At 44.3% G+C, this 23,850-nt stretch overlaps 1 protein-coding gene across 1 annotated transcript in view; it reads left to right on the top strand.

The window, feature by feature from the left end:
* Window positions 1-23,850, top strand: part of LOC121582241 (rabphilin-3A-like) — a 54,201-nt gene that overhangs the window by 7,763 nt on the left and 22,588 nt on the right. Inside the window, exons 2-11 of the mRNA XM_041897914.1 lie at window positions 12,421-12,567; window positions 13,836-13,965; window positions 17,575-17,661; window positions 18,215-18,470; window positions 20,006-20,203; window positions 20,397-20,564; window positions 21,122-21,201; window positions 21,317-21,391; window positions 21,649-21,758; window positions 23,626-23,752. Of these exons, the coding sequence (XP_041753848.1) occupies window positions 12,434-12,567; window positions 13,836-13,965; window positions 17,575-17,661; window positions 18,215-18,470; window positions 20,006-20,203; window positions 20,397-20,564; window positions 21,122-21,201; window positions 21,317-21,391; window positions 21,649-21,758; window positions 23,626-23,752 (1,365 nt within the window). The 5' untranslated portion in view covers window positions 12,421-12,433. The remainder of the gene's footprint in view (window positions 1-12,420; window positions 12,568-13,835; window positions 13,966-17,574; window positions 17,662-18,214; window positions 18,471-20,005; window positions 20,204-20,396; window positions 20,565-21,121; window positions 21,202-21,316; window positions 21,392-21,648; window positions 21,759-23,625; window positions 23,753-23,850) is intronic.

Genomic DNA, 23,850 nt, shown 5'->3' with positions numbered 1-23,850 from the left:
GCACATGGGCTACTAACAGCTTACTACACAACATACACGTAGTATTACTTTCTTAGCTACAGTATACATATCTTCCTGGCATATTACATAATTTATGCAGCAGCATACAATACAGTTCCCGACTTGGAATTCAGAGTTGGATGACAGTTCAAAACGCATTTTCCCAGTCTGAGCTTGTTTTCTTCCGAGTTCAAGTTGTCTTGAGACCATTAAACCCAGACTTGGACCACACACCCTCTCCACTGAATAGCAGGCTAGTGATTGCTTTGCAATGCTTGCAGTTAGCCACTGATTCCTTCCAAACCACTCATTATTGAATTTGCGATTTCAAACTTGTTGTGTAATGTTTATGTCCAATGGCCTATGAGCACCGATAAGTTTTATCTATCATTTATCTTCATATTACAAGGATTGAAAAGGATTTGCCAGTAGCTTGTCTACTTGATTCATGATAATAACTGCTTGTCAAGCTCGCTAGCTAAGATTTTGAAAGTATTATGTTGACATGATCCGTCCAATCAAAGCTACGGTAGATATAACGTGATTTGACATCATTTTATCTGTGTCCAATGACCTTGAGCCTTCTTGGATGGGCACTTCTAATGTAAATCTATGACAGCACCCAAGGGGCTTGTATTTTCGTGCTCTCTCTGTAGATTTTGCGGTGATGTAGTGTCCCCATGAGTGACAGAACACTGAGCCAATCACGGCGCAACTAGAGAATATTGCCAACCCCTAAGCTCTGTATTTTCCGCTGGCTGCACCACCACCACAGAAAGCACTGAGCTAGGCTTAAACACCTGCATTTTGTAGCTGCCTTACTCAAGAAAGCAAAAAAAGAGACCATGTTTGTATGCGGCTTTATTAACTCAATTATTTAGTTTTTTACATTGTTTGCAAACTGATATGTGACACGTATTAATGCCAAAATAACATGCAAAATAGGCACACAAAAAATATATTTTTTAATTTAATTTTGTTTAGCTAAACAGGTGGGGCTCCAACTGACGGGTCGCCACTGAGGGTTGCCCACCTCTAAACACACTAAACAAAAACACTTTATTCATGTTGGAATGCAGCCACTGAGTTGAGTGGCAGAGAGGAGATGAGGGGAAAAGGTGGAAGAATGAAGATGAGGGTAAGAGAGGGAAGAGTAGAGGTGCGTGTGAGAAGAGGTGACAGAGGAATAATGAAGATGGGGGGTATTAACACCTCCTGCCCAATGATTTATATATACATTGACAGGGGGTGCTGAAGCCACCAGTCTCCATCTTGGCCCCACCATTGTAAAACATATTTTGGAAGCTTTAGAAATGCATTTATTAATGTCTACATTGGTTTTTGTCCTGTTTATTCTATTACAGATACCTTAATGAATACTTATAAATTATATTATGTGAGCTAAACATACAAATAAAAATGAAAATATATATAAAAACATTTTCCTTAACGTATAATTTTTATGTTATTGTCCCCACTACAACTACATAAATACTTAGAGTGGGGAAAAAAAGTATTTAGTCAGCCACCAATTGTGCAAGTTCTCCCACTTAATAAGATGAGAGAGGCCTGTAATTTTTAATCATAGGTACACGTCAACTATGACAGACAAAATGAGAAAAAAAAATCCAGAAAATCACATTCTATGATTTTTTATGAATTTATTTGCAAATTATGGTGGAAAATAAGTATTTGGTCAATAACAAAAGTTTCTCAATAATTTGTTATATACCCTTTGTTGGCAATGACACAGGTCAAACGTTTTCTGTAAGTCTTCACAAGGTTTTCACACACTGATGCTGGTATTTTGGCCCATTCCTCCATGCAGATCTCCTCTAGAGCAGTGATGTTTTGGGGCTGTCGCTGGGCAACACGGACTTTCAACTCCCTCCAAAGATTTTCTATGGGGTTGAGATCTGGAGACTGGCTAGGCCACTCCAGGACCTTGAAATGCTTCTTACGAAGCCACTCCTTCGTTGCCCGGGCGGTGCGTTTGGGATCATTGTCATGCTGAAAGACCCAGCCAAGTTTCATCTTCAATGCCCTTGCTGATGGAAGGAGGTTTTCACTCAAAATCTCACGATACATGGCCCCATTCATTCTTTCCTTTACACGGATCAGTCGTCCTGGTCCCTTTGCAGAAAAACAGCCCCAAAGCATGATGTTTCCACCCCCATGCTTCACAGTAGGTATGGTGTTCTTTGGATGCAACTCAGCATTCTTTGTCCTCCAAACACGACAAGTTGAGTTTTTACCAAAAAGTTCTATTTTGGTTTCATCTGACCATATGACATTCTCCCAATCATCTTCTGGATCATCCAAATGCACTCTAGCAAACTTCAGACGGGCCTGGCTTAAGCAGGGGGACATGTCTGGCACTGCAGGATTTTAGTCCCTGGCGGCGTAGTGTGTTACTGATGGTAGGCTTTGTTACTTTGGTCCCAGCTCTCTGCAGGTCATTCACTAGGTCCCCCCGTGTGGTTCTGGGATTTTTGCTCACCGTTCTTGTGATCATTTTGACCCCATGGGGTGAGATCTTGTGTGGAGCCCCAGATCGAGGGAGATTATCAGTGGTCTTGTATGTCTTCCATTTCCTAATAATTGCTCCCACAGTTGATTTCTTCAAACCAAGCTGCTTACCTATTGCAGATTCAGTCTTCCCAGCCTGGTGCAGGTCTACAATTTTGTTTCTGGTGTCCTTTGACAGCTCTTTGGTCTTGGCCATAGTGGAGTTTGGTGTGTGACTGTTTGAGGTTGTGGACAGGTGTCTTTTATACTGATAACAAGTTCAAACAGGTGCCATTAATACAGGTAACGAGTGGAGGACAGAGGAGCCTCTTAAAGAAGAAGTTACAGGTCTGTGAGAGCCAGAAATCTTGCTTGTTTATAGGTGACCAAATACTTTATTTTCCACCATAATTTGCAAATAAATTCATTAAAAATCCTACAATGTGATTTTCTGGATTTTTTTTCCTCAATTTGTCTGTCATAGTTGACGTGTACCTATGATGAAAAGTACAGGCCTCTCTCATCTTTTTAAGTGGGAGAACTTGCACAATTGGTGGCTGACTAAATACTTTTTCCCCCCACTGTAAATGCCAAATTCATGACCATACATGTCGAACGCTGAAGGTCAATGCATTTGTGTTTGTGTGTGCGTTTACGCGCGCAAATGTGTGTTTATGTGTGCTTGTGTGTGAATGTCACTTATCACCTTGGGTATGTTATAGCCCACAAGCCTTGTTCCACAAAGGACCAACATTGACCAGATCTGTCCCTTGTGTGTGTGTGTGTGTGTGTGTGTGTGTACCTCTGGTATGTCATAGCCCATGAGCTTGGTGGGTCTGATGGTAGCATGAAACACCCCTAGCGGTGCGATGTTGGCTAGACGCTGGGTCTCATGGATAGTGGCCATCACATAGGGCATCCTGTGTCTGTCCTCAAATGACACTCTCTCCTTCTCCCCCAGAACACCGTCTATCTCTAAATACTTTTTTCCCCCCACTGTAAATACATGTCATTTTGTCGATCTGCTTCTTCTGCGGAGTGCCAATATGGCCGACCAGTGGCTTCAAAGCCTCTCACTGGCCAATACATAGCATCAGCAAACTAGGGTTTACATACATCATTGTTCCTTCCTGAAGATGTGTCTCTGGGGACCTTCCTTTTCCCCTTCATAGCTCCTTCTATCCCTCTCTCCTTCATATATCCTTCTCTCCCTCTCTCTATCCACCCACCTCTGACCTCCTCTACTTCTCCTTGTTCTCCTTCTCTCCATCCCTCAATCCACCACTCCTGAACTCCTTAATCTCTTTCATCACTCCTCCTCTCTTTTTCTCTATCCACCACAGGAGGCTGCTGAAGGGAGAACAGCTCATAATATTGTCCGGAACTAAGCAAATGGAATGGCATCAAACACATGGAAACCATGTGTTTGATGTATTTGATACCATTCCACTCATTCCGCTCCAGCCATTACCACAAGTCTGTTCTCCACAATTAAGATGCCACCAACCTTCTGTGCTATCCACCCACCCCTGACCTATGTCACATCTTCACCTCCCTCCATCTCCTCAGGTCATACCACCTGTGATTGCAGCAGTAGATTGACAGCAGGGCTGTCTCTCTGTCTGGAAGAGAAAGAGAGAGAGGGGGGAAGATGGAAAGAGAGAGAGGGAGAAAGAGAGAGAGATAGGAAGTGAGAGAGGCAAAGGGAGAGAGTCAGAGGGAGAGGGAGAAAGAGGGGGGAGAGAGAGAGAGAGAACAAGCATTAATTAGCCTAAGGCCTATGTTGTTGTTGTTGTTGTTGTTGCGGACTGACTGCTGCCTCTGGTGTATCACAAACACACAATTTCACTCTCTTATACGAGCGCTGTAGCCTTCCCTCTGCTAATGAAGAGGGCTATGAACTCCCATAGTCCCCAAGCCCACCCCCATACCCCGCACACACACGCAGATGGTCAGACAGGCACGAGAGAGAGAGAGAGAGAGACATTGTTACAACACTATACATTGTCACGAATTCAGCCGAGGCTGCCCCTCCTCCTTGCTCGGGCAGGTTTCGGCGTTCGTCGTCACCGGCTTACTAGCCACTACCGCTCCATTTATCATCACTCCATTTCTCTTGTCTTGTCTTGTCAATCACACACACCTGGTACTCATTCCCTCATTAGTCTGTGTATAAGTGTTCCCTCTGCCCCCTTGTCCTTTGTGAGTGATTGTTCATTGTGAGAGTCAGTAGCTCGGTTGAGCTACTCTTTCCTTGTATGTAGCTAAGGTGGATTTTTCCCTTGTGCTAGTTTCGTTTTGACGCTTGCTGCGCTTTATTCATGTACACTGAATGAACTCTGGATTTCGGTTTTTTACCTCCTGCGCCTGACTCCGTCATGCACACCTCATCACATACATATCCATAATATGACATTTGAAATGTCTCTATTCCTTTGAAACTTTTGTGAGTGTAATGTTTACTGTTCATTTCTCATTGTTTATGTCAACTTTGTTTATTATCTATTTCACTTGCTTTGGCAATGTAAACATACGTTTCCCATGCCAATAAAGCCCTTTGAATTGATTTGAATTGAGAGAGCGAGAGAGCGAGAGAGAGAGAATGTACACAGTATGTGTTCTCTCCCTCCCCCTGTACAACCCTCTGATGTCATAGCGCAGTCCCTAGACCTACTAGCCGTTTAGTCTTTTCCTATAGACATATTTGTTAGCTGTCTTCTCCTTTAGCACACTGAGGTGCGTGTATCGTCAGCTCCTCCCTTCACCGGCCGAGGAAGATGTTTCTAGACAGCACTGCCACATCAGAGCTTTAAGCCTGTCGGTGTTTGTGTGTGTGTGCTTTCTGCAGACTTAATATTGAGCATTTATCTGCGCTTATGTCATCAGACGCGTGTGCATCGTGCATGTGTGCTTGTATGTGTATCCACAGAGCGTCATCAACAGGGATAGAGGGAGGTGATGTGGAGAGCTCTAAGCTTTTTAATCTGCTTCCTCTGAGTGAAGACTGGAGAGAGACTTGAGAGGAGGAGTGGAAAGAGCACGGAGATAGAAGGATGGAGAGGAGGATGCATTGTGATCCAGCTGTCAGGGTATGGAATCCTGTGGGAATGTAATTATCTAGAATGTTCTGTGTTCCGTAAAGAACTCCCACTACACCAGCATATACCACAACCAGGGAATCCAGGATAAGTGGAGTAGAAAAAATGGTTCCCAAGGGTGGCAAAAAGCAAAAGGAAAAACAAAGCTCTTAAAAATCAATGCATATCAAAATATTTGGACAGTTTGAACGTGGAATACCTTCAGAATCTACAGTGCATTCGGAGAGTATTCAGAACCCTTGACTTTTTCCACATTTTGTTACTTTACAGCCTTACTCATCAATCAACGCACAATACCCCATAATGACAAAGCAAAAACAGGTTTTTAGACATTTATGCACAAAAATAATAATATAAAACTGAAATATCACATTTACATAAGTATTCAGGCCCTTTACGCAGTACTTTGTTGAAGCAACTTTGGCAGCGATTACAGCCTCAAGTCTTCTTGGGTATGACGCTACAAGCTTGGCGCACCTGTATTTGGGGAGTTTCTCCCATTCTTCTCTGCAGATCCTCTCAAGCTCTGTCAGGTTGGATGGGGAGCGTCCCTGCACAGCTATTTTCAGGTCTCTCCAGAGATGTTAGATCGGGTTCAAGTCCGGGCTCTGGCTGGGCCACTCAAGGACATTCAAAGACTTGTCCAGAAGCCACTCCTGCATAGTCTTGGCTGTGTGCTTAGGGTTGTTGTCCTGTTGGAAGGTGAACCTTCGCCCCAGTCTGAGGTCCTGAGCGCTCTGGAGCAGGTTTTCATCAAGGATCTCACTGTACTTTGCTCCTTTCATCTTTCCCTCGATCCTGACTCGTCTCCCAGTCCCTGCCGCTGAAAAACATCCCCACAGCATGATGCTGCCACCACCATGCTTCAACCGTAGGGATGGTGCCAGGTTTCCTCCAGATGTGACGTTTGGCATTCAGGCCAAAGAGTTCAATCTTGGTTTCATCAGACCAGAAAATCTTGTGCCTTTTGGCAAACTCCAAGCAGGCTGGCATGTGTCTTTCACTGAGGAATGGCTTCCGTCTGGCCACTCTACCATAAAGGCCTGATTGGTGGAGTGCTGCAGAGATGGTTGTCCTTCTGAAAGGTTCTCCCATCTCCACAGAGGAACTCTTGAGCTCTGTCAGAGTGACCATCGGGTTCTTGGTCACCTCCCTGACCAAGGCCCTTCTCCCCCGATTGCTCAGTTTGGCCGGGCAGCCAGCTCTAGGAAGAGTCTTGGTGGTTCCAAACTTCTTCCATTAAGAATGATGGAGGCCACTGTGTTCTTGGGGACCTTCAATGCTTTAGACATTTTTTGGTACCCTTCCCCAGATCTGTTCCTCGACACAATCCTGTCTCTGAGCTCTACGGACAATTCCTTCGTCCTCATGGCTTGGTTTTTGCTCTGACATGCACTGTCAACTGTGGGACTTTATATAGACAGGTGTGTGCCTTTCCAAATCATGTCCAATCGATTGAATTTACCAAAGGTGGACTCCAATCAAGTTGTAGAAACATCTCAAAGATGATCAATGGAAACAGGATGCACCTGAGCTCAATTTCGAGTCTCATAGCAAAGGGTCTGAATACTTATGTCAATAAGGTATTTCTGTTTTTTTCTGCCAACATTTCTAAAAACCTGTTTTCGCTTTGTCATTATGGGATATTGTGTGTAGATTGATAAGATTTTTTATTTATTTAATCCATTTTAGAATAAGGCTGTAACGTAACAAAATGTGGAAAAAGTCAAGGGTCTGAATACTTTCCGAATGCACTGTATATACTGTATATATTAATAGGTACACCACCCCCTTCACGAAAATGGATGGCCCCTCACACAGTGAGTCACATGGCCGTGGCTTGCTATATAAAGCAGGCAGACAGGCATCGAGGCATTCAGTTACTGTTCAATTGAATGTTAGAATGGGCAAAACAAGTGACCTAAGCGACTTTGAGCGTGGTATGATCGTCAGTGCCAGGCGTGCCGGATCCAGTATCTCAGAAACGGCTGCCCTCCTGGGCTTTTCATGCACGACAGTGTCTAGGGTTTACCGAGAATGGTGCGACAAACAAAAAACATCCAGTCAGCGGCAGTCCTGTAGGCGAAAACAGCTCATTGATGAGAGGTTGAAGGAGAATGGCAAGAACCGTGCAAGCTAACAGGAGGGCCACAAACAGGCAAATAATGGCACAATACGATAGTGGTGTGCATAACGGCATCTCGGAATGCACAACTTGTCAGTCCTTGTCACGGATGGGCTATTGCAGTAGACGACCACACAGGGTTTCACTCCTATCAGCTAAAAACAAGAAGAAGCGTCTCCAGTGGGCACACGATCACCAACACTGGACAATTGAGGAGTGGAAAAACAGTGCGTTGTCCGACGAATCCCAGTTTCTGTTGGGTCATGCTGATGGCAGAGTCAGGATTTGGCGTAAGCAGCATGAGGCCATGAACCCATCCTGCCTGGTGTCAACGGTACAGGCTGGTGGTGGCGGTGGTGTACCACCAGCCAATCTGCAGCAACTGCCTGATGACATCGCATCAGCATGGACCCACATCCCTATGGAACGTTTCCGATTTATAGAATCCATGCCCCTAAGAATTCAGGCTGTTCTGGAGGCAAAGGGGTGTCTGACATGGTACTAGATGGTATTAGATGTACCTAATAAACTAGCCGGTTAGTGTATAAACAAACTGATTGGCTACAGAGATTTTCTAGAGCTGTTAGGATTCCTGAGTCAGTGGAAAATCCATAGAATTAGAACCTGTTGGAGTCGGAATACCCCTCCTGCTAATTCTAATTCTATGTCTGCAGCATTCCATGCCTGACAGAACCAAAACTGGGTTCAAATACATGTGTATTTGATTATTTATTATTTATATACTTATTTTCTGTGTATTTGAGTATTTTCAAATAATGTGGCCCGAATCAAATAGTAATTTCCTATAAATAGCTTACTATTTAAAAACATTCTACAAAATACTTATTTCCAAATACAAATGGATACAAATGCATGCAATATTTATATTTGAAAATACACTTGTCTGTGTATTTGAGTATTTCCAAATACATTCCAATCTTCAACTACTTGTGTTTTCAAATAAAAAATACTAAAGTACTTACTTCCAAATGTCTTTGAAAGTAATTGAAATACCCTAAATAGTATTTGAACCCAGGTCTAGACAGAACGACAGTCTCACCCATGTAGGCAATGATGAATAACTGCAGATGTTTATGGATGAAATCCTACATTATGCAAATTAGGACATGGAAAGGAGTTTGATGTCCTATTTTCACGTATTTGTCTTTGAATTTATTCAATTTAATTAGAGTTCTACAGTATTTCTAGCGTGAAATGTAAAGAAACAAGAGAGGAAAGGACTTTTTGTATAACAGGAAAACACGGGAGGATGTCATGCCCCTGGCATGACACACACACACACACACACACACACAGCCCAGGGAACAGCAACTGTCCTTAGTCAACGCACACTGTCTCATGGAGCAAAAATGCCTCCGCTTTCTTTTACTTGACTTCATTTTGCAGTTAGACTGCAGTTCCCTGGGCTGTGTGCGTGCGTGCTTTTCCCTGGGACAGTGTCAGTTGATAGATGCACAGTGACAGGTCTTCTCTCTCAGCTCACTGTGTGTGGGTGTTGCTTGTGCTGTGTGTGTTACGGGTGCTGTGTGTGCAAGGGGAGGTGTCTATCTGTCTGTGACAGCAGCTGCAGAGGACAGACAAGCTTGAGGACAGATAGATTATACACACTCACACTCACACTCACACACCACACACACAAACATACATACACACACAGCATGTGGTTATAAAAGCACCTGGCTCATTAAAATCAGATCTGAAAACGTTAATTTATTTATTTTTTGAAAGAGAGAAGAATCTAACAGAAATTGTATAAAAGAAATCCGTACAGCTTTCATTCTTCTTCCCCAGATCAAAGACTTAATACTGTAACTTCTTCCTGGCGTCTGAGCGTGTGTTCATTCGTGTGTATGTTGGAGTGAGCTGAGTAGAGGAGTGCAGAGGTCTTTGTTTTTATAGTGCTGGTTCAGTTCAGTGCTCTTCATAACTAGTCTGTTCTCTCAGGGTGTTACATGGGATTTATTATCCTGTGGTATTCCATTCCCCTGCAGGTACTTCAGTTCCTGATTCAGACGACCTTAAATCATACACACACACTCATGCACACACATGCATGCGCATGCACGCAGGCAATCGCACACACACTGCACATGAACACACCCAAGTGCACATGTACACACAGACACACATGCACAAGCACACACACACGTACCTGTTTCACCCAGCCCTGTAAAGCGTAAATTAAACAGAAGTCCTTCCAGTGACAAGTTTCCTTGTAGTGGGTCAGAGGTGGAGATTGAGAAGAGTTCCCATTAATCTCTAATGCACACACGCACACACTCACACTGATCTAAAATCATATATATATATTTTTTACATCATATTTCCTTGCGTGTCATCCTATTGACTAACTCCCTTTAGTCACGGCTCTGGCTTTGATCTTAGCCCCGTTAGCCATACACACTGTGTGTTTGTGTGCACGTGTGTCTGTGTCTGTGTCTGTGTGTGTGTGTGTGTGTGTTTCATACGAACAGCTCAGAGCAAACTCATTTCACGTTGGTGTGAGTGTTTAGCTTTCGGTGTATGTGTGTGTGTATGTGTTTGAGAAGTACATCATGTTCAAGTGTTGCATGTCCTCCCTCTCAGTGGATGATATTAAGAATCAGATAACTGTCATGTCCCCACCCCTTTACACTGATCTAGACCATTGATTTACAATACCACTTCAACCAGCCTACTCAATAGTGTGTTTGCGTGTGTGTGTGTGCATGTGTGTGTGTGTGCCACAAAGATGGTTTATTGAGTATAATAGGCTACATGAGTGATAAAGGTGTCCTGCCCCATACCTAGCCACAGGAAAAATCCTAATGAAAAAAAAATATTAATAAATAAGTGTTAAAAAAAGAAATCACTGAATTAGTGCACTGGGTTTTTACTAGTCCTGTATTAGCGGACCGTCTGTAGCGCAGGCAATAATAAAAATAAAAGTGATGTCATACAATGTGTGTCAGAGATGAGGTCAGTGTCATGCCATTGTAGAACGTTCCTTTTCTCCCCCCACTTCGGCCTCAACCCACCAATGTCACACGCAGACACACACACATACACACACACACAGTGATAGCAATCAGTTAGGTTGCCAAACTGCCCGCTGTCACTGCAACCCCTGACATTTCCAATCATCAGGGAGAGAACATTATGAAAGGACTGAAGAGAGAGAGGGGGGAGGAGAGAGAGCGAGAGCAAACAGCTTGATGCTTTGATATCAGTTATGATGATGGCTATATTGTAGGCCTATATCCTGTATACTTAAATGAATACACACAGTATCAATCAATCACATGTATTTATAAAGCCCTTTTTACATCAGCAGTTGTCACAAAGTGCTTATACAAATACGCAGCCTAAAACCCCAAAGAGCAAGCAATGCCGATGTAGAAGCACGGTGGCTTGGAAACACTCCCTAGAAAGGCAGGAACCTGGGAAGAAACCTAGAGAGGAACCAGGCTCTGAGGGGTGGCCAGTCCTCTTCTGGCTGTACTGGGTGGAGAGGACCTAGGCTCTGAGGGGTGGCCAGTCCTCTTCTGGCTGTTCTGGGTGGAGAGGAACCAGGCTCTGAGGGGTGGCCAGTCCTCTTCTGGCTGTACTGGGTAGAGAGGAACCAGGCTCTGAGGGGTGGCCAGTCCTCTTCTGGCTGTACTGGGTGGAGAGGAACCAGGCTCTGAGGGGTGGCCAGTCCTCTTCTGGCTGTACTGGGTGGAGAGGAACCAGGCTCTGAGGGGTGGCCAGTCCTCTTCTGGCTGCACTGGGTAGAGAGTAAAGAGTACATGGCCATTAATGCCAGATCGTTCGTCAAGATGTTCAAACATTTATAGATGACCAGAATGGTCAAATAATAATCACAGTGGTTATAGAGGGTGTAACAGGTCAGCACCTCATGAGTATATGTCAAAACCAGGGTAGCACCAGTTCTGTCTGCTCAATAGTCGTTTAGACCCCTGTTTCTCAATCCTGGTCCTGGGACCCAAAGGTGTGCACATGTTTTGTTTTTGCCCTACCACTCACACACTTCATTCAACTAATCAACTCCTCTTCAAGCCTTTGATTTGAATTAGGTGTGTAGTGGTAGGGCCAGGATTGAGAAACATTGATAATAATAATAATAATATGCCATTTAGCAGACGCTTTTATCCAAAGCGACTTACAGTCATGTGTTAATACATTTTTACGTATGGGTGGTCCCGGGGATCGAACCCACTACCCTGGCGTTACAAGCGCCATGCTCTACCAATTGAGCTACAGAGGACCACATTGATCTAAAGCAGTGGTTCCCAAACTGCGAGGGGTCGGCAGGGGGGTGTGTGAACAATTTGTGAGATGAAAAGTGCTTGTGCCCATAAAAATAGACGTGGTGCGCGCGTAGGGGGCACTAAAGGACACACTGCTGTATTCTACTTGACAGTGTTCTAATCTAGCCGATGATAATGATGTGTGCCTCTGTTCCTTGTTTAGTGAAAACATCCAGAGGCATGTTCAGTTCCTTGTAGCAGGGTACCCTACTGCTCAGTAGTATTGAACCTAGAGTACACATCACTCCAGAGGCGACAGTTGACCTTTCTAAAATTGAGTGTGTGGTGTCTTCTGATGTGTGTTTGTCCTCGGATTTGTGCATGTTAGGTTGTAAGCGTTTGTTAAGTTATAAGTGTGTGTCCTGTCTCTGTCTGTCAGGTCAGTCAGCAGGATGTACCGCCACAGTGGAGGCCATGGAGGAGGAGGTCCTCAGGAGGTGGAGCTAACAGACGAAGAGAAGGAGATCATCAACAGTGTTCTGGCTCGGGCTGAGACCATGGAGGCCATGGAGCAGGAGAGGATCGGGTGAGACAGAGAGCGAGAGAGGGAGCGAGGGGGTGGAGAGCGAGAGAGAGAGGGGGGAGTGAGGGGAGAGAGAGAGAAAAAATGAGAAACAGACTAAACTGTGTGCGTGCGTGCGAGTGTGTCTGTTTGATCTCACCTCTCTATGCGGTTGGCGACCTGTCTGGACAGAAGACAGCATGGACAGATGGTCAGTCTGGCAGTCTGATGTGTGTCGTGTGTATTTACTGTATGTGTGAGTGTGTGTGTGTGTGTGTGTGTGTGTGTCCGTTACAGGAGGGGGTCGCAGTTCCGGAGCGACCCACTAGGTGTCATCCTCCGACAACCTTAGGCACCCCCTCACTCACAGTCGGGACTAATCATCATCCTATTGGTGTCACCTGTGTCCATCTGTTAACCTGTGTATTTATGCCCTCACTTCCCTGTGTTCCCTTCAAATCAAATCAAATCAAATGTTATTTGTCACATACACGTGTTTAGCAGATGTTATAGCGGGTGTAGCGAAATGCTTGTGCTTCTAGCTCCGACAGTATAGGAATTTCTAACAAGTAGTATCTAACAATTTCACAACATATACCTAATGCACACAAAACTAGTAAGGAATGGGATTTAAGAATATATACATATATGGACAAGCAATGACAGAGCGGCATGGACTAAGATACAGTAGAATATTATAGAATAGAATGCAGTATATACATATGAGATGAGTAGTGCAAGATATGTAAACATTATTAAAGTGACTAGTGTTCCATTTCTTAAAGTGGCCAGTGATTTCAATAGGCAGCAGCAGCCTCTAATGTGCTAGTGATGGCTATTTAACAGTCTGATGGCCTTGAGATAGAAGCTGTTTTTCATTCTCTCGGTCCCAGCTTTGATGCACCTGTACTGACCCTTCCTCAGTTTTCTCTGCTAGTTTCTCTATGTCCAGCAGTACTACTCAGTGTCTGATCAGAGACCTATGTACAGGTACTTGAGAAGTGTTCTCCCTGTTTCGTTATTTGTTTCAGTCTTAGGTAATATTTCGTATTTTGCCTGTCAGCCGGTTTTTGGAGACTTATTTGCTCCACCTTTCTTTTATCGTGATAAGTACGTTATTTTGTATTTTGGCTTCTGGACCACCAGTAAAGATCCTTGTTTCACCATCTCTGCCTACTGCCTACTGTATATCCTGCATCGCACCTGGGTCACACCTCACCCCAACCCTTACACGTGTCTATGTCTGTGTCTGTCTGTCTGTCTGTGTCTGTCTGTGTCTGTGTGTTCTGCAGGCGTTTTGCCACTAGGTTGGACAGTATGAAGAAGACAGCATGTGGAGATGGTCAGTCTCGCTGTCTGTTGTGTGGAGAGATGTTTGGCCAGCAGGGAGTCACCTCTGTACTCTGTTCCCACTGCAAGAAGGTAATTAGCACACATAATAGAGCTATGTACAGTCGTGGTCAAAAGTTTTGAGAATGACACAAGTATTGGTCTTCACATAGTTTGCTGCTTCAGTGTTTTTAGATATTTTTGTCAGATGTTACTATGGTATCCTGAAGTAGAATTACAAGCATTCCATACGTGTCAAAGGCTTTTTTATTGACAATTACATTAAGTTTATGCAAAGAGTCAATATTTGCAGTGTTGACCCTTCTTTTTCAAGACCTCTGCAATCCGCCCTGGCATGCTGTCAATTAACTTCTGGGCCACATCCTGACTGATGGCAGCCCATTCTTGCATAATCAATGCTTGAAGTTTGTCAGAATCTGTGGGGTTTTGTTTGTCCACCCGCCTCTTGAGGATCGACCACAAGTTCTCAATGGGATTAAGGTCTGGGGAGTTTGCTGGCCATGGATCCAACATTTTGATGTTTTGTTCCCCGAGCCACTTAGTTATCACTTTTGCCTTATGGCAAGGTGCTCCATCATGCTGGAAAAGGCATTTTTTGTCACCAAACTGTTCTTGGATGGTTGGGAGAAGTTGCTCTCGGAGGATGTGTTGGTACCATTCTTTATTCATGGCTGTGTTCTTAGGCAGAATTGTGAGTGAGCCCACTCCCTTGGCTGAGAAGCAACCCCACACATGAATGGTCTCAGGATGCTTTACTGTTGGCATGACACAGGACTGATGGTAGCGCTCACCTTGTCTTCTCCGGACAAGTTTTTTTCCGAATGCCCCAAACAATTGGAAAGGGGATTCATCAGAGAAAATGACTTTACCCCAGTCCTCAGCAGTCCAAAACCTGTACCTTTTGCAGAATATCAGTCTGTCCCTGATGTTCTTCCTGGAGAGAAGTGGCTTCCTCACTGCCCTTCTTGACACCAGGCCATCCTCCAAAAGTCTTTGCCTCACTGTGCCTGCAGATGCACTCACACCTGCCTACTGCCATTCCTGAGCAAGCTCTGCACTGGTGGTGCCCCGATCCCACAGCTGAATCAACTTTAGGAGATGGTCCTGGCGCTTGCTGGACTTTCTTGGGCGCCCTGAAGCCTTCTTCACAACAATTGAACCTCTCTCCTTGAAGTTCGTGATGATCTGATAAATGGTTGATTGAGGTGCAATCTTACTAGCAGCAATATCCTTGCCTGTGAAGCCCTTTTTGTGCAAAGCAATGATGATGGCACGTGTTTCCTTGCAGATAACCATGGTTAACAGAGGAAGAACAATGATTTCAAGCACCACCCTCCTTTTAAAGCTTCCAGTCTGTTATTCTAACTCAATCAGCATGACAGAGTGATCTCCAGCCTTGTCCTCGTCAACACCAATCACTGACATGATGTCAGCTGGTCCTTTTGTGGCAGGGCTGAAATGCAATGGAAATGTTTTTGGGGGATTAAGTTCATTTTCATGGCAAAGAGGGACTTTGCAATTAATTGCAATTCATCTGATCACTCTTCATAACATTCTGGAGTATATGCAAATTGCCATCCTAAAAACTGAGGCAGCAGACTTTGTGAAAATTAATATTTGTGTCATTCTCAAAACTTTTGACCACGACTTTAGAGTTTGGACAGTTATCAGAGGTCCAAGCCCTGTAGATCTCTGTGGTTTCTCATCTTCTTTTGTTCAACTTACTATTTCTTGTTGCTTTGAGCAGAGATGATTCTGTCAGTAGTCTGGTATGTGCTCTTAAATCCTTTCTGTTCCTCACTTTGTCTAGCTCCCAAACTGTGCCTTCATCTGTCCTACACTCTTAGAAAAAAGGGTTCCAAAAGGGTTCTTTGGTTGTCCCCATAGGATAACCCTTTTTGATTCCAGGTAGAACCCTTTTTGGTTCCAGGTAGAACTCTTTTGGGTTCCATGTAGAACCCTCTGGGGAAAGGAACCAAAAAAGGGTTCTTCAAAGGGTTCTCCTATGGGGACAGCCGAAGAACCCTTTCAGGTTCTACATATAGTGGGGAGAACAAGGATTTGATACACTGCCAATTTTGGAGGTTTTCCTACTTACAAAGCATGTAGAGGTCTGTAATTTTTATCATAGGTACACTTCAACTGTGAGAGACGGAATCTAAAACAAAAATCCAGAAAATCACATTGTATGATTTTTAAGTAATTAATTTGCATTTTATTGAATGACATAAGTATTTGATACATCAGAAAAGCAGAACTTAATATTTGGTACAGAAACCTTTGTTTGCAATTACAGAGATCATACGTTTCCTGTAGGTCTTGACCAGGTTTGCACACACTGCAGCAGGATTTTGGCCTACTCCTCCATACAGACCTTCTCCAGATCCTTCAGGTTTCGGGGCTGTCGCTGGGCAATACGGACTTTCAGCTCCCTCCAAAGATTTTCTATTGGGTTCAGGTCTGGAGACTGGCTAGGCCACTCCAGGACCTCGAGATGCTTCTTACGGAGCCACTCCTTAGTTGCCCTGGCTGTGTGTTTCGGGTCGTTGACACGCTGTAAGACCCAGCCACGACCCATCTTCCATGCTCTTACTGAGGGAAGGAGGTTGTTGGCCAAGATCTCGCGATACATGGCCCCATCCATCTTCCCCTCAATACGGTGCAGTCGTCCTGTCCCCTTTGCAGAAAAGCATCCCCAAAGAATGATGTTTCCACCTCCATGCTTCACGGTTGGGATGGTGTTCTTGGGGTTGTACTCATCCTTCTTCTTCCTCCAAACACGGCGAGTGGAGTTTAGACCAAAAAGCTATATTTTTGTCTCATCAGACCACATGACCTTCTCCCATTCCTCCTCTGGATCATCCAGATGGTCATTGGCAAACTTCAGACGGGCCTGGACATGCGCTGGCTTGAGCAGGGGGACCTTGCGTGCGCTGCAGGATTTTAATCCATGACGGCGTAGTGTGTTACTAATGGTTTTCTTTGAGAATGTAGTCCCAGCTCTCTTCAGGTCATTGACCAGGTCCTGTCGTGTAGTTCTGGGCTGATCCCTCACCTTCCTCATGCTCATTGATGCCCCACGAGGTGAGATCTTGCATGGAGCCCCAGACCAAGGGTGATTGACCGTCATCTTGAACTTCTTCCATTTTCTAATAATTGCACCAACAGTTGTTGCCTTCTCACCAAGCTGCTTGCCTATTGTCCTGTAGCCCATCCCAGCCTTGTGCAGGTCTACAATTTTATCCCTGATGTCCTTACACAGCTCTCTGGTCTTGGCCATTGTGGAGAGGTTGGAGTCTGTTTGATTGAGTGTGTGGACAGGTGTCTTTTATACAGGTAACGAGTTCAAACAGGTGCAGTTAATACAGGTAATGAGTGGAGAACAGGAGGGCTTCTTAAAGAAAAACTAACAGGTCTGTGAGAGCCGGAATTCTTACTGGTTGGTAGGTGATCAAATACTTATGTCATGCAATAAAATGCAAATTAATTACTTAAAAATCATACAATGTGATTTTCTGGATTTTTTTTTTGACAGACCTCTACATGTTTTGTAAGTAGGAAAACCTGCAAAATCGGCAGTGTATCAAATACTTGTTCTCCCCACTGTAGCACCTTTTTTTCTAAGAGTGTATCATAAAAATAATTGTACAATTATGTGTATGTGTGTGTTTTTGCTTGCAGCATATGTGCAGTAAGTGTGGGATTCAGAACAACAGCCGGTCGTCATGTCCTGTTTGGGTCTGTAGGATCTGCAGCGAACACCAAGAGGTGAGAGAGGAGGGCGATAGAGAGAGATGGAGAAAGGAAAGGAGGGGTGGAAAGATAGAGAAATTATAGGTTGAGGACCAAATAATAGTAGTTTTAATATATACTCAACAAATACTCTTTCATAATAAATAATGAGAAAATTGTGTTTGCTTGTTTCCATTCACAATGAAAATGTAGGGTGGAGAGAGAAGGGGGGAGATAGAGAAAGGAGGAAAGGGAAGGGGGAGAGAAGGGTTCAGCTGGTTCAGACTTAATCACACTCACACTTTATTTTTGGGGTTTGCTTAGTCACCCCGTTACACAGTATTGTTTAGTGCTGACCCTGTGTTCGGTGAAACCTCTCCCCCAGGGAACCTTTAATTAAATGTCCCTACCTGTCAGTCCAATGTGAGATAACTCATCTGCTAAGCATTACCCCCCCCTCTGTCGATCTCAATCTCGCTCTCTCCATCTAATTTTCTCTTTCTCTGTCTCTCTCTCCCTCTCTCTCTTTCTACATCTCTCTCTCTCCCCCCCCCTCTCTCTCTCTGTCTCTCTGTCTCTCCATATCTAGATGTTGAAGCGTTCTGGAGCGTGGTTCTTTAAGGGCCAACCCCAGCATGTCCTCCCTGCTCCCCTGCCCATCTCCAGGCCCAGAGGGACGGGTAGAGAGAGCCCCCGTACCCAGACCCCTACCCATCACCAGCCCAGTACCCAGCCCTTTGCCCGTACCCAGACCCAGCCCAGCTACCAGCCAGACCCTGGTGCCCAGGACTGCACAGAGAAACAGGAGCAGCAGGATAACTGCTACTCCAACACAAAGAACCAAGGTGAGCAGTGGAAACAAGCATTAAGATTTCACGACTAGTTGGACATGTATGAGAGGTACAAGCAAAAGCTTTTAGTATATACACTACCAGTCAAAAGTTTGGACACACCTACTAATTCAAGGGTTTTTCTTTATTTTTACTATTTTCTACATTGTAGAATAATAGTGAAGACATCAAAACTATGAAATAACACATATGGAATCATGTAGTAACCAAAAAAGTGTTAAACATATATTTGAGATTCTTCAAATAGCCACCCTTTGCCTTGATGACAGCTTTGCACACTCTTGGCATTCTCTCAACCAGCTTCATGAGGTAGTCACCTGGAATGCATCTCAATTAACAGGTGTGCCTTCTTAAAAGTTAATTTGTGGAATTTATTTCCTTCTTAATGTGTTTGAGCCAATTAGTTGTGTTGTGACAAGGTAGAGGGGGTATACAGAAGATAGCCCTATTTGGTAAAAGACCAAGTCCATATTATGGCAAGAACAGCTCAAATAAGAAATGAGAAATGACAGTCCATCATTACTTTAAGACATGAAGGTCAGTCAATACGGAACATTTCAAGAACTTTGAACGTTTCTTCAAGTGCAGTCGCAAAAACCATTAAGCGCTATGATGAAACTGGCTCTCATGAAGACCGCCACAGGAATGGAAGACCCAGAGTTACCTCTGCTGCAGAAGATAAGTTAATTAGAGTTACCAGCCTCAGAAATTGCAGCCCAAATAAATGCTTCACAGTGTTCAAGTCACAGACACATCTCAACATCAACTGTTCAGAGGGGACTGTGTGAATCAGGCCTTCATGGTCGAATTGATGCAAAGAAACCACTACTAAAGGACACCAATAAGAAGAAAATACCTGGTTGGTGACACTGTCTGTGATTTATTTAGAATTCAAGGCACACTTAACCAGCATGGCTACCACAGCATTCTGCAGCAATACACCATCCCATCTGGTTTGGGCTTAGTGGGACTATCATTTGTTTTTCAACAGGACAATGACCCAACACACCTCCAGGCTGTGTAAGGGCTATTTTACCAAGAAGGAGAGTGATGGAGGGCTGCATCAGATGACCTGGCCTCCACAATCCACCGACCTCAACCCAATTGAGATGGTTTGGGATGAGTCGGACGGCGGAGTGAAGGGAAAACAGCCAATAACTGCTCAGCATATGTGGGAACTCCTTCAAGACGGTTATGAAAGCATTCCAGGTGAAGCTGGTTGAGAGAATGCCAAGAGTGTGCAAAGCTGTCATCAAGGCAAAGGGCAGCTATTTGAAGAATCTCAAATATATAATATATTTTGATTTGTTTAACACTTGTTTGGTTACTACTAAATGATTCCATATGTGTTATTTCATAGTTTTGATGTCTTCACTATTATTCTACAATGTAAAATGTTTTACAAATAAAGAAAAACCCTTGAATGAGTAGGTGTGTCCAAACTTTTGACTGGTACTGTATGTTAGATGTTGGGTATCGAAGACATGAACATTTCAAAATGTCATCTTCCTCTCTCTGTCTCATCTCAGAGCCCACTGATGAACCCCCATACTCCAGCTCAGAGCAACAGGACCCAGAGGGCTATAGCTCTGCTCAGACACTAGGGGGTGTTGCTGTGGAGGAAGAGGTGGTGAAGATGGAGAGACAGTCGAAGTTAGGCTCCAGACCTCCCACAGCCAGGGGAAGAGAGAACACACCAGCTCCAGTTGACACGGTCACACCACAGGGTACCATTGAAGGGACAGCTCACCCAAATTACAAAATTACATGTTTTTCCTTACCCACCCTGAAAGCAGTTAATGGATAAGAAATAACTGCTTTGATGTTGTTTACCTACCCATTGCCACCAACCGCTCAATTGCATAATTCCTTCTACTTTGAGACTGAGACTGTCTAAATACCTGTATTTCCCTACCTCAGCCCCTGCACCAGAGGAGAGCAGACACCCTCACCAGAGGGAGGATAGAGCGCCAACTCCAGTCAGGGAGGAGAAACCCACTCCTGCCCCCAAACCCACCCCGGCACCACGCCCAGCCCCCGTTCCTGTCGAGGACGACGACGACAACGAATATGACTCTGATGAATCCAGTAAGTGTGCTTGTGTCCTTATATAACATTTACATTTTACATTTTAGTCATTTAGCAGACACTCTTATCCAGAGCGACTTACAGTTAGTGCATACATTATTTTTTTTCATACTGGCCCCCCGTGGGAATCGAAACCACAACCCTGGCGTTGCAAGCGCCATGCTCTACCAACTGAGCTACACGGGACAAATATTCATTTTTATTGATTTCAAACACTTGATTACTTCCTCTACCTTGTTACTAAACACGACCCTCTACATACTGTGTGCATACAGTAACCATCAATCTTTATTAGCCCGCTGGGAAATATGGTCCCCAAGAAGGGACATTGTAGACCAACCGTATGATACACATATTCTAATGCACACACACACTTCCTCTCTGTTGTTCTGTTATTATCTCTCTCTCTCTCTATCTGTCTCTCTCTCTGTCTCTCTCTCTCTGTCTCTCTCTCTCTGTCTCTCTCTCTGTCTCTCTCTCTCTGTCTGTCTCTCTCACTCTGTGTTGGTTGTAGTAACCAATCTGAGTATGACGTTATTTTGTTCTATCCGCATCAGCCACCCTGGGGTTACTGGAGTTCACTCTGCATTATGAACAGGAGAACAATGCTCTGCACTGCAACATAGTCAAAGCCAAGGTATACACACATACTGTACACTGCTAGCTTCAGTGACATGCTTGAATGGTTCATCTTTAGGTTGATATTCTCTCTCATCTCCTGCCCTCTCTCTCTCTCTCTCTCTCTCTCTCAGGGCCTAAAGCCGATGGACTCTAATGGATTAGCAGACCCCTACGTCAAACTGCACCTCTTACCTGGAGCCAGTAAGGTAACTTCAATACTTCTGCTTGTAGTAGGCCTGTTTCTGTTGCCTGTTGACACAGACTTGTATATCTATAATCATGTATATCTATTAATCTTCTCTCCCCAGTCTAACTGTTAGCCAGTCTAATAAGTGTTGCACTATGTGAAAGTAACAAAAATCTTTCCCTCTCTCTCTCTCCATCTGTCTCCCTGTCTTCTGCTCTATTTCTTCCCCTCTGTTCCCCCATCTCTCCCTGTCCCCGTTTCCCCCCATCCACACAGTCTAACAAGCTGCGTACTAAGACCCTGAAGGGCACTCTGAACCCAGTGTGGAATGAGACTCTCGTGTACCATGGTATCACTGATGACGACATGCAGCGCAAAACACTACGGTAAATACAGGCAGGCTCGACCACACCACATAACACAACTGTATACAGTATACAGTATACAGGGCATTCAGACCCCTTGACTTTTAAAATGTTTTGTTACGTTACAGCCTTATTCTAAAATTGATTAAATAGTTTTTTTTTCCCTCATCAATTTACACGCAATACCCCATAATGAAAAAGCAAAAACTGGTTTTTATAAATTTTTGCAAATGTATTAAAAATAAAAAACTGAAATATTTCACATTTACATAAGTATTCAGACCCTTTACTCAGTACTTTGTTGAAGCGAGTACAACCTCGAGTCTTCTTGGGTATGACTTTACAAGCTTGGCACACCTGTATTTGGGGAGTTTCTCCCATTCTTCTCTGCAGATCCTCTCAAGCTCTGTCAGGTTGGATGGGGAGTGTCACTGCACAGCTATTTTCAGGTCTCTCCAGAGATGTTAGATCGGGTTCAAGTCCGGGCTCTGGCTGGGCCACTCAAGGACATTCAGAGACTAGTCCCGAAGCCACTCCTGCGTTGTCTTGGCTGTGTGCTTAGGTTCGATGTCCTGTTGGAAGGTGAACCTTCGCCCCAGTCTGAGGTTCTGAGCGCTCTGGAGCAGGCTTTCATCAAGGATCTCTCTGTACTTTGCTCCCTTCATCTTTCCCTCGATCCTGACTAGTCTCCCAGTCCCTGCCACTGAAAAACATCCCCACAGCATGATGCTGCCACCACCATGCTTCACCGTAGGGATGGTGCCAGGTTTCCTCCAGATGTGACGCTGGCGTTCAGGCCAAAGAGTTCAATCTTGGTTTCATCAAACCAGAGTATCTTGCTTCTCATGGTCTGAGAGTCCTTTAGGTGCCTTTTGGCAAACTCCAAGCGGGCTGTGTCATGTGCCTTTTACTAAGGAGTTGCTTCCGTCTGGCCACTCTACCATAAAGGCCTGATTGGTGGAGTGCTGCGGAGATGGTTGTCCTTCTGGAAGGTTCTCCCATCTCCACAGAGGAACTCTGGAGCTCTGTCAGAGTGACCATCGGGTTCTTGGTCACCTCCCTGACCAAGGCCCTTCTCTCCCGATTGCTCAGTTTGGCCGGGCAGCCAGCTCTAGGAAGAGTCTTGGTGGTTCCAAACTTCTTCCATTTAAGAATGATGGAGGCCACTGGGTTCTTGGGGACCTTCAATACTGCAGAAATGTTTTGGTACCCTTCCCCAGATCTGTGCCTTGACACAATCCTGTCTCAGAGCTTTACGGACAATTCCTTCGACCTCATGGCTTAGTTTTTGCTCTGACATGCACTGTCAACTGTGGGACCTTATATAGACAGGTGTGTGCCTTTCCAAATCATGTCCAATCAATTGAATTTACCACAGGTGGACTCCAATCAAGTTGTAGAAACATCTCAAGGATGATCAATGGAAACAGGATGCACCTGAGCTCAATTTCGAGTCTCATAGCAAAGGGTCTGAATACTTATGTAAATAAGGTATTTCTGCTTTAATACATTTGCTAAAATTCTAAAACCCTGTTTTCGCTTTGTCATTATGGGGTATTGTGTGTAGATTGATGAGGGGAAAAAACAATGTAATCAATTTTAGAATAAGGCTGTAACGTAACAAAATGTGGAAAAAGTCAAGGGGTCTGAATAATTTCCGAATGCACTGTATGTGTGACCCACTGGGTCATCTGAAATTATTAGGAAATTATTCCATTTGAAATTAAATGAAAACGTTTACGTTGATATTGGCCTAGTTTAGTTCAGTGGCTCTCCATTTACATCAGTTGGATTTCCCCGGGCTAAAGGGAACAAAGAGAATAAAAACTGTTCTGCGATGATAAAAAAACGATGTAAAAAGAGAATAAACTCCTCTTCCTGCTTCCAGGCTGTCAGTGAGTGATATGGACAAGTTTGGACACAATGAGTTCATCGGAGAGACACGTGTTGCTCTGAAGAAACTCAAAGCCAACCAGAAGAAGAACTACAGTGTGTGTCTGGAGAGGGTGGTCCAGGTAAGAACTACAACAGTGTGTGTCTATGAGGGCACGCATGCAGGTCTGGAGACAGTTATTAATAATAATAATAATAATAATATGCCATTTAGCAGACG

Source organism: Coregonus clupeaformis, chromosome 15 (assembly GCF_020615455.1).
Source record: "Coregonus clupeaformis isolate EN_2021a chromosome 15, ASM2061545v1, whole genome shotgun sequence".
NCBI classification, from domain to species: Eukaryota; Metazoa; Chordata; class Actinopteri; order Salmoniformes; family Salmonidae; genus Coregonus; species Coregonus clupeaformis.
This window is presented reverse-complemented; position numbering and strand designations above follow the sequence as displayed.